This window comes from Falco cherrug, chromosome 1 (genome assembly GCF_023634085.1).
Source record: "Falco cherrug isolate bFalChe1 chromosome 1, bFalChe1.pri, whole genome shotgun sequence".
Lineage (NCBI taxonomy): Eukaryota > Metazoa > Chordata > Aves > Falconiformes > Falconidae > Falco > Falco cherrug.
In genome coordinates this window covers 16,919,828-16,932,599 of record NC_073697.1, presented here as the reverse complement: position 1 = coordinate 16,932,599, position 12,772 = coordinate 16,919,828, and the positions used below count along the sequence as shown (strand labels likewise).

General features: G+C 41.8%; 1 protein-coding gene across 5 annotated transcripts in view; it reads left to right on the top strand.

Annotated features, from left to right (window-relative positions):
* The window catches only part of WDFY3 (WD repeat and FYVE domain containing 3), a 185,216-nt gene extending 172,738 nt beyond the window's left edge, over positions 1–12,478 (top strand). For all 5 annotated transcript variants that reach the window (XM_055722688.1, XM_055722701.1, XM_055722682.1 and 2 more), the window contains 9 exons: positions 323–477; positions 904–1,062; positions 2,337–2,516; positions 3,620–3,802; positions 4,675–4,771; positions 5,820–6,149; positions 7,217–7,328; positions 7,677–7,874; positions 8,715–12,478. In XM_055722688.1, the coding sequence (XP_055578663.1) occupies positions 323–477; positions 904–1,062; positions 2,337–2,516; positions 3,620–3,802; positions 4,675–4,771; positions 5,820–6,149; positions 7,217–7,328; positions 7,677–7,874; positions 8,715–8,835 (1,535 nt within the window). In that variant the 3' untranslated portion in view covers positions 8,836–12,478. The remainder of the gene's footprint in view (positions 1–322; positions 478–903; positions 1,063–2,336; positions 2,517–3,619; positions 3,803–4,674; positions 4,772–5,819; positions 6,150–7,216; positions 7,329–7,676; positions 7,875–8,714) is intronic.
* Positions 12,479–12,772: the final 294 nt, after the last annotated feature.

The following is a 12,772-nucleotide window of genomic DNA, read 5'->3' as shown; positions in this document are numbered from 1 at the left end:
AATTTACTTTTGCTTGTGCTGAAAATGGTACAGTCACTTTTAATGACCACACACGTCTTGTCTGAAGAACACCTGCAGCATTGCATGTGGGATCAGAGCTGTCTGGGACACTCAGGGTGTTCTCGCCACTGCTGATGGTGCTTAGCTTAGCCCTGCATTTGTTATGAACTTACTGAAAGTTGCCATCATCGCAGTTGAAACAAAGATGTGTGTAACATATCCAGTACAGAGATCCTGCCTTTGCAGAGCATCAGGTATTTAATGGGATCTGATAGTATTTGCCTGGCCTAGCAATAAAACATAACCCCATCTTCTCTTTTAGAGCTCAAGGAGCCTGTGGGACAGATCGTGTGTACTGATAAAGGCATTCTGGCAGTAGAACAGAATAAGGTTCTCATCCCACCTACATGGAATAAAACTTTTGCTTGGGGCTATGCAGACCTCAGCTGTAGACTGGGTACCTACGAGTCAGACAAGGTTTGTAATCTGAAATTTGTTTCAGTGCTGAATGCACCAAAAGCCATTAGTATTCAATAGTGAAAAAAGATCTAACAATGGAAATCTGTTTCACGTGTGAATGAAATAATCTTGGACTGTGTATGTTTTATTGCTCCCTATCTGGTGGCCTTCATCAGAACGCTGGCAGAATGACGTAAACCAATTAATAATAATTTTTTACCGGGTCTGCAAAACATAATTAAATTAAATCTATGCAGTTAAAGCTCATCTCTTGGGAGGCATCTAATGGCAGAGGCTGGAATTGCTTCTGTTTGAGGAAAAACTGCATGTAGCAGCTCTGAGTTACGTAATGGTCCAGCGTGCAGGGTGGCACTCGGGTTTTTATTTTTATCCTACCAAACGCTAATCCTGAGAGCAATTCTTCTTTGTTTTCTTTATTTTTAGGCAGTAATTGTTTATGAATGTTTGTCAGAATGGGGTCAGATACTGTGTGCCATTTGCCCCAACCCCAAACTGGTTATCACTGGAGGAACAAGTACAGCGGTGTGTGTGTGGGAAATGGGCATGTCCAAAGAAAAAGCTAAAGCCCTCACACTGAAACAGGTAAAATACAGTAAAGATGCTTTTTACGTAAATGATGTTACAGGATCAAAAAAATCATGAAAAGGGTATTGCTCATATAATAAGCTTTGAAACCACAAGTCCAGCAGACCTTTGGGGAACTGAGGAGTCGGGGTACTGATCTGCATTGAAAGCAGGCAAAATCTGTTTTCAAAATGACATCGTTCTTAAGGGTGGTTGATCACAAGGAGCTCTTCGGAGAGACGGAGAAATTGGTAGTATTGTTACCAAAATTATACAGGCATGTTTTGTGAGATCATCTGATTTATTGTATTGTTGTATGTAAAATACCTCCGTCTGTGTCAGGGAGGGCAGTGAAGGAGACTGTCTTAAGGTTCAATTTCCTTTTTGATATTTTTTTGTTTTAAATTACACTTGTGTGATGTATATATTTAAATTACGCTTGTGTGCAAAACTTGCTTTTTCTGGCAGTGATGTTTGTGAAGCAGAGTATACGAGTTCAGGATCACTTGAAGCTTTTCTTGCTTTGTTAATTCAGAACATCAACTTCTAATCTAAAAAAAAAAGCACCTGTGCTTTAAAATCAGTTGTAGCTAAGTGCAGACTGAGTCTTGCATGTTTGCTAAAAAAAAACCAACCAAGCCAAAACCACAAAACCCACCCACAAAAAAAACCCCAAAACAATTACCTCAAAATATACTAGAAGCTGTGATTCATTGTTATAGGTAGCTAGATTGTTACATATTATTGTTACATGTTCCTGTTCCTGTTGGCGCGTTGATAGTAGGACTTTTCCAGAGGAAAGCTTCCACTCAAACTTAAGGGAAAAGGAATTTAGAGAAATATTTAGTAACTTCCCTTGTGTGGTCTCCAACAACTGTCCAAAGCTGTGTTTCCAAAGTGTTTTTTTAAAACCAGTGCAAGATAAAACACTGTCCCTTAAATTTCAGGGCAGCATATTGAAGGCCATTTCACTTAGCCAGTGATTTGTAACCGAGTAAACTGCAGTAATCTGACTGCATTCTAGATTCCTGTTCCATACATTTTTGGAGGTGTTTTTTTTTCAGTAGGCGGCTATATAACATTAGACCCTTGAAATTTGGTTTTGTGGGAGTACTTTTTAAATGGGGAAAAAATATTACTCCTATCACTTTCAGTTACAAAAATAATTGCCAGCTCAGGATTTGTAAGTCAGTTGCATCTTTCGGTAAGACATTAATGTAAGTGCATTTAATGTAATAATTTTTGTGCTCTCTCCTGATTGCAGCTTGTTCCTCCTGACTTTTGTTTTGCAGGCGTTACTGGGTCATACTGACACTGTCACATGCCTCACAGCTTCTCTAGCTTATCACATCATTGTGAGTGGATCACGGGATCGCACCTGCATCATCTGGGATTTGAATAAACTGTCTTTTCTAACACAGCTTCGAGGTCACAAGGCCCCAGTTTCAGCACTCTGTATAAATGAATTAACGGTAAGAAACAAATCCCATTCAGCAACGTGCAGCGGGAACAGTAACAAGTGTCAGAAATTGTTAAACCAAAGAAAAAGCTAGGCTCTTCTGTTAGTTTGGCAAAACTTGTATAACTTGTCTGAAAAGTAACTAGCTGGTTTAGGGTGCGTCGTTTCTCCAGAGGCACGCGTGTGTTTATTCCATGCAGAGTGGCTTGAGCTCAGAAGAGCTTATTGACAGTGCTGGCAGCAGTATAGCTAGTGTGGCATTCAAAGTGGGTTGTCAAACCTACCACAGGAGCTAAGAAAAGATTTCTATGTGATCTTGATTGACTTCTGTTCTTTTACGCTTAACTTAAAGGAGACGGAAGATGCTTTGGATGAAGCTGCAGTGATAATCATAGTGGAAACAGACATGCCCTAAAAGCTTGTCTCTGTGGCAGTCCTATAAGTTACGGGCTGCCACTTATCCAGCTCCCATACATATCAGAAAGGATTTGCCCAACTTGAAACTTTATGTACCTGGTCCGTCAGGGCTGGATGGACCTTGCAGCAACTGAAGCAATAGTAGTGGCTGAAAGCAAGACAAAATGGGGCTGTAATGCAAGGGGGAGGTAGCAAGAGGTACAGTTTATTAGCTGCTAGTAGTCTCATGATTGTAGTGTTGCCAGTGTTTTAGACTGCAGCTCGTGTTTCCCCTATGCACTAGTTTGGACCATCTCTTGCTCTTTTCCTAATGAGGAAGCAAATGAAGTGTAAAGTGGTACATGTTTGTGAAAAAGAGCAGAGGCAACATGAGCAAAGCCTTTGAAAACCAAGAAGGGAAAGTACTGAAAATACACTGTTGGATTGTTATGCTGTGAGAAGTGGAGGAACTGGTCTACTCATTGTGTGCTGTAAATAGAACAGAGTGTTACTAAGTGTGGTTTTCTATGTACAATTAAAAAAAAAATGCATATCATCCTAAAGATTTGTTTAAGTGGCCAAACTCAGCTTGAATAGAACTTCCTGAAAAGTGCCAGGCTTGGTGACTGAAGTTGGCTTATAAATCAACGTGGCTTATATTTTTGCTGAAGAAAACCTGAGTCTTGTGTTGAAATACAGAAGTGTTATTTGTCTTTGCAGGGGGATATTGTGTCATGTGCTGGCACTTACATCCATGTATGGAGCATTAATGGCAGCCCTACTGCAAGCGTAAACACTTTCACTGGCCGGAGCCAGCAAATAATGTGTTGTTTTGTGTCTGAGATGAATGAGTGGGATACCCAGAACGTCATTGTAACAGGACATTCAGATGGAGTTGTCCGGGTAAGTACCAGGAATCACTGCTTGGAAAAATAAGTTTATGCCTTAGTAGTAGTAGTTAGAGAAGTCATGTCTATCCAACACCATGCCCTGGCCAGTCCCAGAAGCAGACCTGCTGCACTTGAGTGTTCCACCTGAACAATTAGCCCTGCAGGAAGGAGGGGAGTCCAGGCTGGGTAGGCAATGCAGACTGCTTTTGGTGCTGGAACCAGCCGTGCCATCTCTGCACAGGGTGGTATGCTGTATCCTGTCCACATGTTAGATGAACACTGAAGATTCATGGAAAACTTTTTCAGTGAGCTGACATTCCTATGCAGTCTTCCAGTTTTCCTTCTCCTTTTTGATGCAGCCATTGTGATGTAGTAACTAGTGATAGTCAGCAGCATACATTTTTCCTTCCTGCTCTCTTTTGGTCACTTTTTGATCACTGGCTTTCCTGCCTGTAGATTGTAGTTTTCATTCACCACTCTTGTGGTATGCACCTTGAGACAATTCATTTTGCTGCCTGAAAAGGAAAGAGGAACTTGGTGACATCCCTGATCACTGCGAGTCTAACCCCATTTTCAGTACTGTGTGCAGTCCTGAGTCTGCCTTAACTGGAGTTTGCTGGTCAGATTGCTGTGCGGAGGGGATGGTTTTTTATTTGAACAGCTAAAATGTTAAATAACAGCACAAGACTTGCTCATTTGTGATTCAGGCATGAACACAGATGTCCTCTTACAGTATCTAGCTTCCAAAAACAGGTATCACGTGACCTGCCTCTTGTTCTAGCAGTGCAAATGCACGGTTCTAATAAGCCATCTCCACTCTAGAAGTAGCTCAGAAGAAAGCTAAGTGTTCAGGATGTGCCACTTTCTTATCCCCTCTCTCTCCAGTTCTGGCGGATGGAGTTCCTGCAAGTACCAGAAACACCAGCTCCAGAGCCTGTGGAGATGCTGGAAATGCAAGAGGATTGTCAGGAAGCACAAATAGGTATGTCTCCTGACAGGTGTATTGTCATCTGATCTTTGCTATACACAGGTTATACAGGTTATATACCTGTGGTTATACAGTGCAGAATGGACAATGGGGATTTTGTCTCAGAAGACAATAGACATCCAGCCGGGCATAACAAATAGAGCAACTGAGTTCATTGTTCACCATCTTCCTTACAGTAGTTTCATATTGCTAAAAGAAAAATCATGCCCATCATAGCTTTTTCATCTGTGAAGATTGAACTGCTCTGTGTGTGGTGGTTTCTGTTATCAGTGGACCCAATGGATGCTACTGTTGTCCAAAAGCTAGATATTTTCTTTTATGGAATTACAGCATAACATCAGAGTCAAAAAAAAAAATTTATATTTACTGATGGAACAGTGTGCTGTATAGACAAGCAGTGCTGGCCATATCACTTTCCCCTGTTGGAAGATGCTGGTCCATTCTTGATGGGTGTTCCTTTTAGCCTTCTCATCTTCCTCTTGCCCTCTTCATATTGAAGATACGATCTGGATTTGAATCTGTATCTCATAATACTCATTAGTAATTATTGTATAAATACAGTTCTTTTCTTCAGTGTCACTAGGAATATAAGTATCTTCGGCAGTTGCTTTTTTTGTATTAACAAACCCTTTTATTAGCAAGTCTGCATTCTGTTTCTCAGTCAGCCAGAGTTTCAGCATGACTGACTGTGCTTGCTTGTGTACATTTTGCCGAAAGGCAGCAGGGTTTGGTTTGCTAATGAGCGGTTTTGAAAATACCACTCGTTATGTCTGTGGTAGCCTGACTCAGATGGCCTATCATAGGAAATAGCTTCAGCTAAAGAGTGCTGTTTTCTGACAGACCAGCGCAAAAAAGATGAATAGTGTGATTCCTGGCAGGAGATGACTCTCTGCAAAGGCTTTGAGATGCCTGCATGCACTTTCCCTCTAGTCATGCTGTGGTGGTACCTGCTGGGTTGTAGGTAGCGTAGCAGCAGCATAGGGAAAAAGCTCAGGCTCAAAGCAGCCTTGCTAACATCTTCTCTCCTGTTGGGTGAATCCAGGGCAGGAAGCCCACGAAGAGGACAGCAGTGACTCTGAGGCAGATGATCCATGCATTGGCCAGGACATGAAACTGCAAGAGAGCCAGAGTCAACCCATAAGCACCAGCCACAGGCCGAGGTCGTCATCAAACAGAGCAGCGGCAGCGTGGTCAGCAGACAGTGGCTCTGATGACTCCAGGCGTTGGTCAGACCAGCTCAGCTTGGATGAGAAGGATGGCTTTATCTTTGTGAATTATTCTGAGGGGCAAGCAAAAATGCATCCCCACGCTCAGGTTAACCACCCGCACCCCGGCTATGCTGAAGCACGGCACTACAGCAAGCTTAAACCAGGTAAAAGAAATGGGGCACGCCTCCTCTGTCAGATAAAGGTGCTTTCAGCACTGACCCGTGAGGCAGTCTGTCTCTGTCTGTGCAGCTCTGAGCAGGGGTGGCTGATAAATTCCGAAATGGTTGGTGAAGAGAAAAATTGGTGTGTAAATATCGCGTGTTGTTCAAGCTTTTCCTGAGAAGCTGTGGTCCCTTTACCCTGGCTGGCAGTTAAGCCAGTCACCCGCCACAACACCCCTGCAGCAGGATGGTGGAGAGAATAGAAAGAGGAAAAGGAAAGGAGCTTGTGAGTCGAGGTAAGGATAGTCTAATAAACCAAGGAAAGAGGAAGACAAAGGAAGTGATGCACAGGCAATGGCTTTGCCACTTCCCACAAGCAGAATGATGACCAGCCAGTCTCTGAGCGAATGGCTGCCTTCCCCAAAAAAAAACTCTTCTCAGTTTGATTGCTGAGCATGATGTTACACAGTGTGGAATATCCCTTTCTCAGTCTGAGTCAGCTGTCCAGCTTGTGTCCCTTCCCAACTTACTGTGCACCTCCAAATTCCTGACAGGGAGTGCGGGGCAGAGCAGTGAAAAAAAGAAAACCTTGACACTCTGCAAGTACTGCTGAACAATGGCCAAAACGCTGGTATGCCATCAAAACTGGTTTAGTCACATACTCAAAACACAGCATCGTAGGAGCTTTCATAAAGAAAATCAATGATAGTTGGAAATCTGAGTCTTCACTTTAAAAATAAAATAAAATAATTAAAATAAAAAAGGAAGCTATCCCACCTCTGTCAGGCTTTGGTACAGGGCCTCCCTGCATGTCACCATCCTCTGCAGCTCCCAGATGGACTTAGGGACATGGGAGGCTCTGTTCGTTGTTTTGTATCCTTTCCTTTCTTACATGCATTGGGAATCAGTTGAAAAATAGGTTTTCCCTGAGTGGAAATTGAGTCATAGAGAGTGATCTCTGAGGGGAGGTTTTTTCTTTCTAGAAAGTCACACATACCTGTATGTTGGGGGAAGAGAAAACAAAACCAAGAACAAGCAAATTTGCTTTTTCCCCTCCTACTTCTTTTTAGGATACAGATGGGAGCGTCAGTTGGTGTTTAGAAGCAAACTAACTATGCACACGGCATTTGATCGCAAAGACAACGCACATCCAGCAGAAATCACTGCACTTGGCATCTCTAAGTGAGTAGCTCGCGAGCGATTGCTTAAAACATGTTTTCAGTGTTGTCAGTGGGAAGCGGTACGAAGCAGCCGCTGTTCTTTGCATAATGCTGTTTTGTGGTACTTCTGGTTAGGGCAGCCGTGTTCAAGGACTGAGATTTAAAAAACTGCTAAAATAAGTAGCCTTACTCAGCTGCGTGATGTTACATAGTGTATTGTTACAGCTTCGGTTCTCAGTCATACCAGCCTAATTTGTGCATTAATTACTATGCCAGTGGTTTTACATATTGTGGCATGTAAAACTGGTCATCGATGTCTGTGTGTTACTGACAGAGTTGTGGCAAGAAAGCTTTTGTTTTTTTCTTACAGAGATCACAGCAGAATTCTTATTGGGGATGGTCGAGGCAGGGTGTTCAGCTGGTCCGTAAGCGATCAGCCTGGCCGATCTGCAGCCGATCACTGGGTGAAGGACGAGGGGGGAGACAGCTGTTCGGGCTGCTCGGTCCGTTTTTCACTCACTGAGAGGCGTCACCATTGCAGGAACTGTGGGCAGCTCTTCTGTCAGAAGTAAGTCAGCCAATGGTCTCCTTTGGGCTCTTTTCCGTACAGGATTTTAGGCTGGGTAAAGCTGTTGCATACCATGGAACTCTGCTGAAAGACTGAGGTTTCCCTTGCCAAAACAGAACTGGTGAAGAAAAAAACATCAGAACTCTCAAAACTTCCAGCGAGGGATTAGAAAAGACAGACTAGCCCCTTTATAAATCCAGTTAGCAAGACAGATATGAGGAGAGAATGAAATCTGCTTGCAGCTTTGAAAACCTCCCGGTTGCCCATCTGGGAAAAGCTTTAGACAAATGAACTTAGTGAAATAAAAACCCACAAAACAAAACAAGCAAACAAAAAAACGCAAAAAACCCCCAACAAACCACCAAAAAAACCCCAAACAGCCAAACAAACTTCTTTGGCAGCAGCTAGTTTTTCTTGGCAGTCTACAAGTAACCTGGTCAAAATATGGATGGTGTGCAGGACTGTAAGGGATGCTGATGTAGGAGCCAGCAGCGTGCAGCCTCAAATGGCAAGATGTATGACACACAGGATGTGTGTGAGCTCCCCTTACCCAGAAACAGGTGGAAGTCTCTCCTGTCTGGTCCGCTGGGCCAGGAATGGTATTTCTAGTTTCATCTCTGTAGCTCTACTTTGAGCTTAAACTGGTGACAAAAGGTCAGAGACTAAGCTGGTTTTAAGCTACATCTCACGCAGCTGTTGCGTTGATTCTGTGAGGATCATACAAGTTAAATGCCACTTTTCTGCGATTTGAAACGGTTATGATAATTTCCACACCTCGATAGAGACTGGCTAGGTTGGGGGGAGACCTGGGTTGATAGCGATGTTTGTTTTCCTCTGCAGGTGCAGTAGGTTTCAGTCTGAAATCAAGCGTCTGAAGATTTCATCACCAGTCAGAGTCTGCCAGAACTGCTTCTACAACCTGCAGCATGAGAGGGGTTCAGAGGAGGGGCCCAGAAATTGATGGGGTCCTGGCAAACGGAGACCCCAGCCAGCCCCGTGGTCGCTCCAAGAACTAGTGAGAGTATCACGCAGTGATCGGAAGGGATTAGAATATTGTCTGTTTACACTTAGGTTTATACTGAGTTTTAAGCACTAAAAGTAAAAAGGGATCATTGAATTGATTTGTGTTGACAGAAGGTAAATGAGGCTAACAGCGTAATTAAGAGAAGAGCAAGGCCCAGGAAGACATGATTAATAACCGCAAATCCAATAGAACTGTCAACTCCTAAACCTATGTTGACGTGGCTATGGAGAAAATCCTCACTTATCCTAAATACCCGTTCTTGTCTTGTTTTTGTAGAGGTAGTTATCTTTATCGGGGGGAGGGGGAGGGGAAGGCTTTTTAGAAGATAGTTGTAAATCTGCCTTCTTCGCAAGCAACTGTGTATATTGTAAATAGGTATAATGGCCTTTTTATCTAAATATGAACTTAACTGCCTGTTACATGGGACTTCAGATTAACCACTATACTTTGTGTGGCATCTTTATCTCATCTATCAATTTAAATACGAATGTTTTAAAAAAAAAAAAAACAAAAAAAAAACCAAAAACAAACAAAACAAAACCAGAAGACTCGAAGGCATTATGCATATTTCTGTTTAAAATCCAGTCTGTGCATGTCTGTTCTTTCAGTTGCCCACAGTATCTTAATTTAAGTAAGGCTATTCATAGATTTTTTCAAAAAAAAAAAAAAAAAAAAAGACTTTTTGAGAATGGGACTTGGAGTATTTTATTCTAGCTGTAAGATAACCAGGAACTAAATTGTACACTTGTGTTGCATTTTATACCAAACTATTTACCACCTCAGTGTTGTTCATATTTAATAAGGCCTCTTTTATACATATGTCAGAGCTGCAGTTTTGTTAATTACTTAATGTTCATTAGCAGCTGATTCATGCAGTGCAAGAACCAGCTTTTACCTTGTTTAGTCAATATCAGTTGGCTTGCATATATAGGTACAGAATGAATTCCTTGTGCGTAAAATTTAACCGCTGTCGTCCTGTAGCTTGTTTGCAAAAAAACTTCTGGAACAATAGGCATTGCTGTAAAACAGGGTGATATTAGTCATGTCAGAAATGCTTCTAAGAGCTATCTTCATGTTTTGGCACATGACATCAACTTGAGGACAGCAGTAGATTTCCATTATGGTTTTTAAGTTCCAATATGAATTCAATCGCAGTATTTTTTTACTACTCTGTCATTTATTTTGCACTACATGTGGGAGGAAGTAGAGACACTGAAACCCACTGGGATTGGAACATGTGCATCAGAGATAGGCCCATGGACTTAATTTCTGAATGAGGTCTTGCCAGTGGGGTTTTTTTTTGGGGGGGTGGGGGGGGTGGGGTGCAGGGGGCAGGCTGGCGTTTGGCTTGGTTTTGTTTTTTAACGTATGTGTATATATTTTGTAAATGGGTGACAAACTGATCTAGATCTAGATTTATTCACAATGGATTCTTTTAAATAGCGGTAAGGATAGGACCCAAACCAACAGAAGACAGGTGGCCCTGCTTTTGCTCCGCTAGTTCTTCAGTGGGTGCCTCCACTCAAGACGATGAGGTTATCCTTCGCTTGGAATGGTTTGGGCAGACTGTGGCCCTGGGACAGCAAACGGTTAAAACTGGCACTGTCATCAGAATGGCACCGTCGAAAATGCCAGGCCCTCTGTGGTGGTGTGAGTTCCTTCCAGAAGGTTCTTGGCACTGGGGGGGGTACACCTGTCTTCCCTTGATTTGAGCTTCTAGCGGTGAATAATTTGTTAATCCTGACCACTTACTATTTACCCTGGTATCACATGTTTATGCACTGAAGGTTAAATATGTATTTTGATACATGTTTGTTTATTATGTATGTGCTGGTCTGTAAAATGAGATATATTCCTGTTTTGGTATGTATACTAGGTCCCCAAATGAACAGAAAGGCTTCTCTAGAGCCCTTGCACACTGTTGAGTAAATGCAGGTTTGTTGAGATTAGCTGACCCAAATAGATCCCTTTAGATCCAAAGAGTGATGATCCAAGTAGCCAGGCTGCATGGCTACCCTGACAGATTTGTCCCTAAAAACAAGAAGAGGTCCTCAGTAAGCATGTGCGGAGCACTGGAATTTCTGTGTTCAGCTGTTCTCTCTAACGTTGCCTTCACCCTTCCCAAAATGATGCGAAACCAGCATAGTTCAGAAGACAGGCGAGTGGCCTTAACGTTTTTGGTTTGAAGAAAAGGCTCTTTTAACAACTCGGAAATGCCTTTGAGTCCACAGAGTTTTCTTCCCCTTGCCTCCAGATTTCAAATCCAACCCAAATTTAAGGAAGCCTTCTTTTCTACGGACTGGAACTTGTATTAAATAATACACGTAATTAAACCGTAATAAACACAATATTTATTTATGGCAATAGCACTGATATAATCCAAACACTAAAGAAAACAGTTGGCATATAGTACTAACGCAGGGTCGTGGAGATGGTGGGCCGTCGGTGAAGAGGTAGGCAGCTGCTCTCGGCTGTGTGAGCCCGTTACACGGGTGGTGTGCTACGCTTCCGACGATGGGCAGCATACTAAACAAACCAAGGTCGTTATTCTTTACAGGTCCTGTAGCATAGAACTTAGTCCCGATTTACATTTTGCAACCGAATCACCACAGCCCTCTGACTTTATTCTTTAGTTGCACTGTTCCAAAACCCACGTTCTTGCTTGTAGGAGGTGAAGGGGAAAAAACACACCTGCTCATATTTCCTCTGGCAGCTGGTGCTGTGGGCAACTGTTTTGTTCACTTGGGAGTGGGTTTTTTTTCCATTTCTTTCAAGCTTCTAATGCAAATACTTGCTTTGTTTTCCATGTAAAAATCTGTTGAGCAAAAATATACTCATGTACACTAACATTAGTAGACTGTATCCTCTGCAAGTACCTCACACGTCTTCTCCTGCCTTGTTCTTTGTAGTATACTTATTCACGTACTCTTTAACATTCGTATGTAGTGTGCAACTGTAATGTCATGCTTCTGGGAGGGGGTTGGCTGCCTCCAGCCGACGTTCATCAGTTCAATAGCAAAACACTTTAGATAAGTTATTTTGCACTTTCTTATGTATAAAATTGGTAGAAACTTATATTTGCTTTGTATCATTTAAAGACTCCTTTTGTTTCAGTAAATGAACTGTGTATAAAATACTTATGCAGTTAAAACTGTTTTTAGAAAGTATTTTTAATTTCAGCAAGTTTGGTTACTTGTTGCATGACTATTAACACAGCTGACTTTTTGTGTCAGTGCAATGTATATTTTTTTTGTCCTGTTATTAACTTGTAAGCCCTAGTTAAATGGCCATTTATTTGTACAGCATCAGGAGAAAATTGAAGATAACTGGCTAAGACTGGAGTGTGGAATTTTGTACTATATTGCAGAATCCAATATCTGTTTTTTGGTGGTTACGTAAAAGGCCTGACGATTTACTATCTAGTGTGCAATCTGTGATATCTGAATGTTCATTGTATATTTGTCTCCAATGCAAAAAGGTAGAGTAACACAGTTACAACAATACATGATTAAATGCAATAGTTCAGGTACTGAAGTATTTTTTTCATTTCAAATAAATACCTGCTATTTACCACCAAAAAGCTGTTTTGCGTTTGTTGGAAAGACGCAACATTTGCAGCTGAATAAATGTTTTTAACATGGGAGTGGTAACTAGTGAGTAACGTGTTTCTGTATCATCCTGATGAGTAAATTTCTGTTGCTTGTTAACGGTTTTTGAGTATGGTCATCCATGATGATGCAGGGTGAAATTATGTCTTCCTTTATTCTTTTTTGCTTTATAAGTGTCAATTTTAGAAGCCAGCAGAATTTGACAGTGTATAGAATAGGCTGTACCAATATAGAGAAAGCAGACAGAAAAGAATGATTTTAAGTCA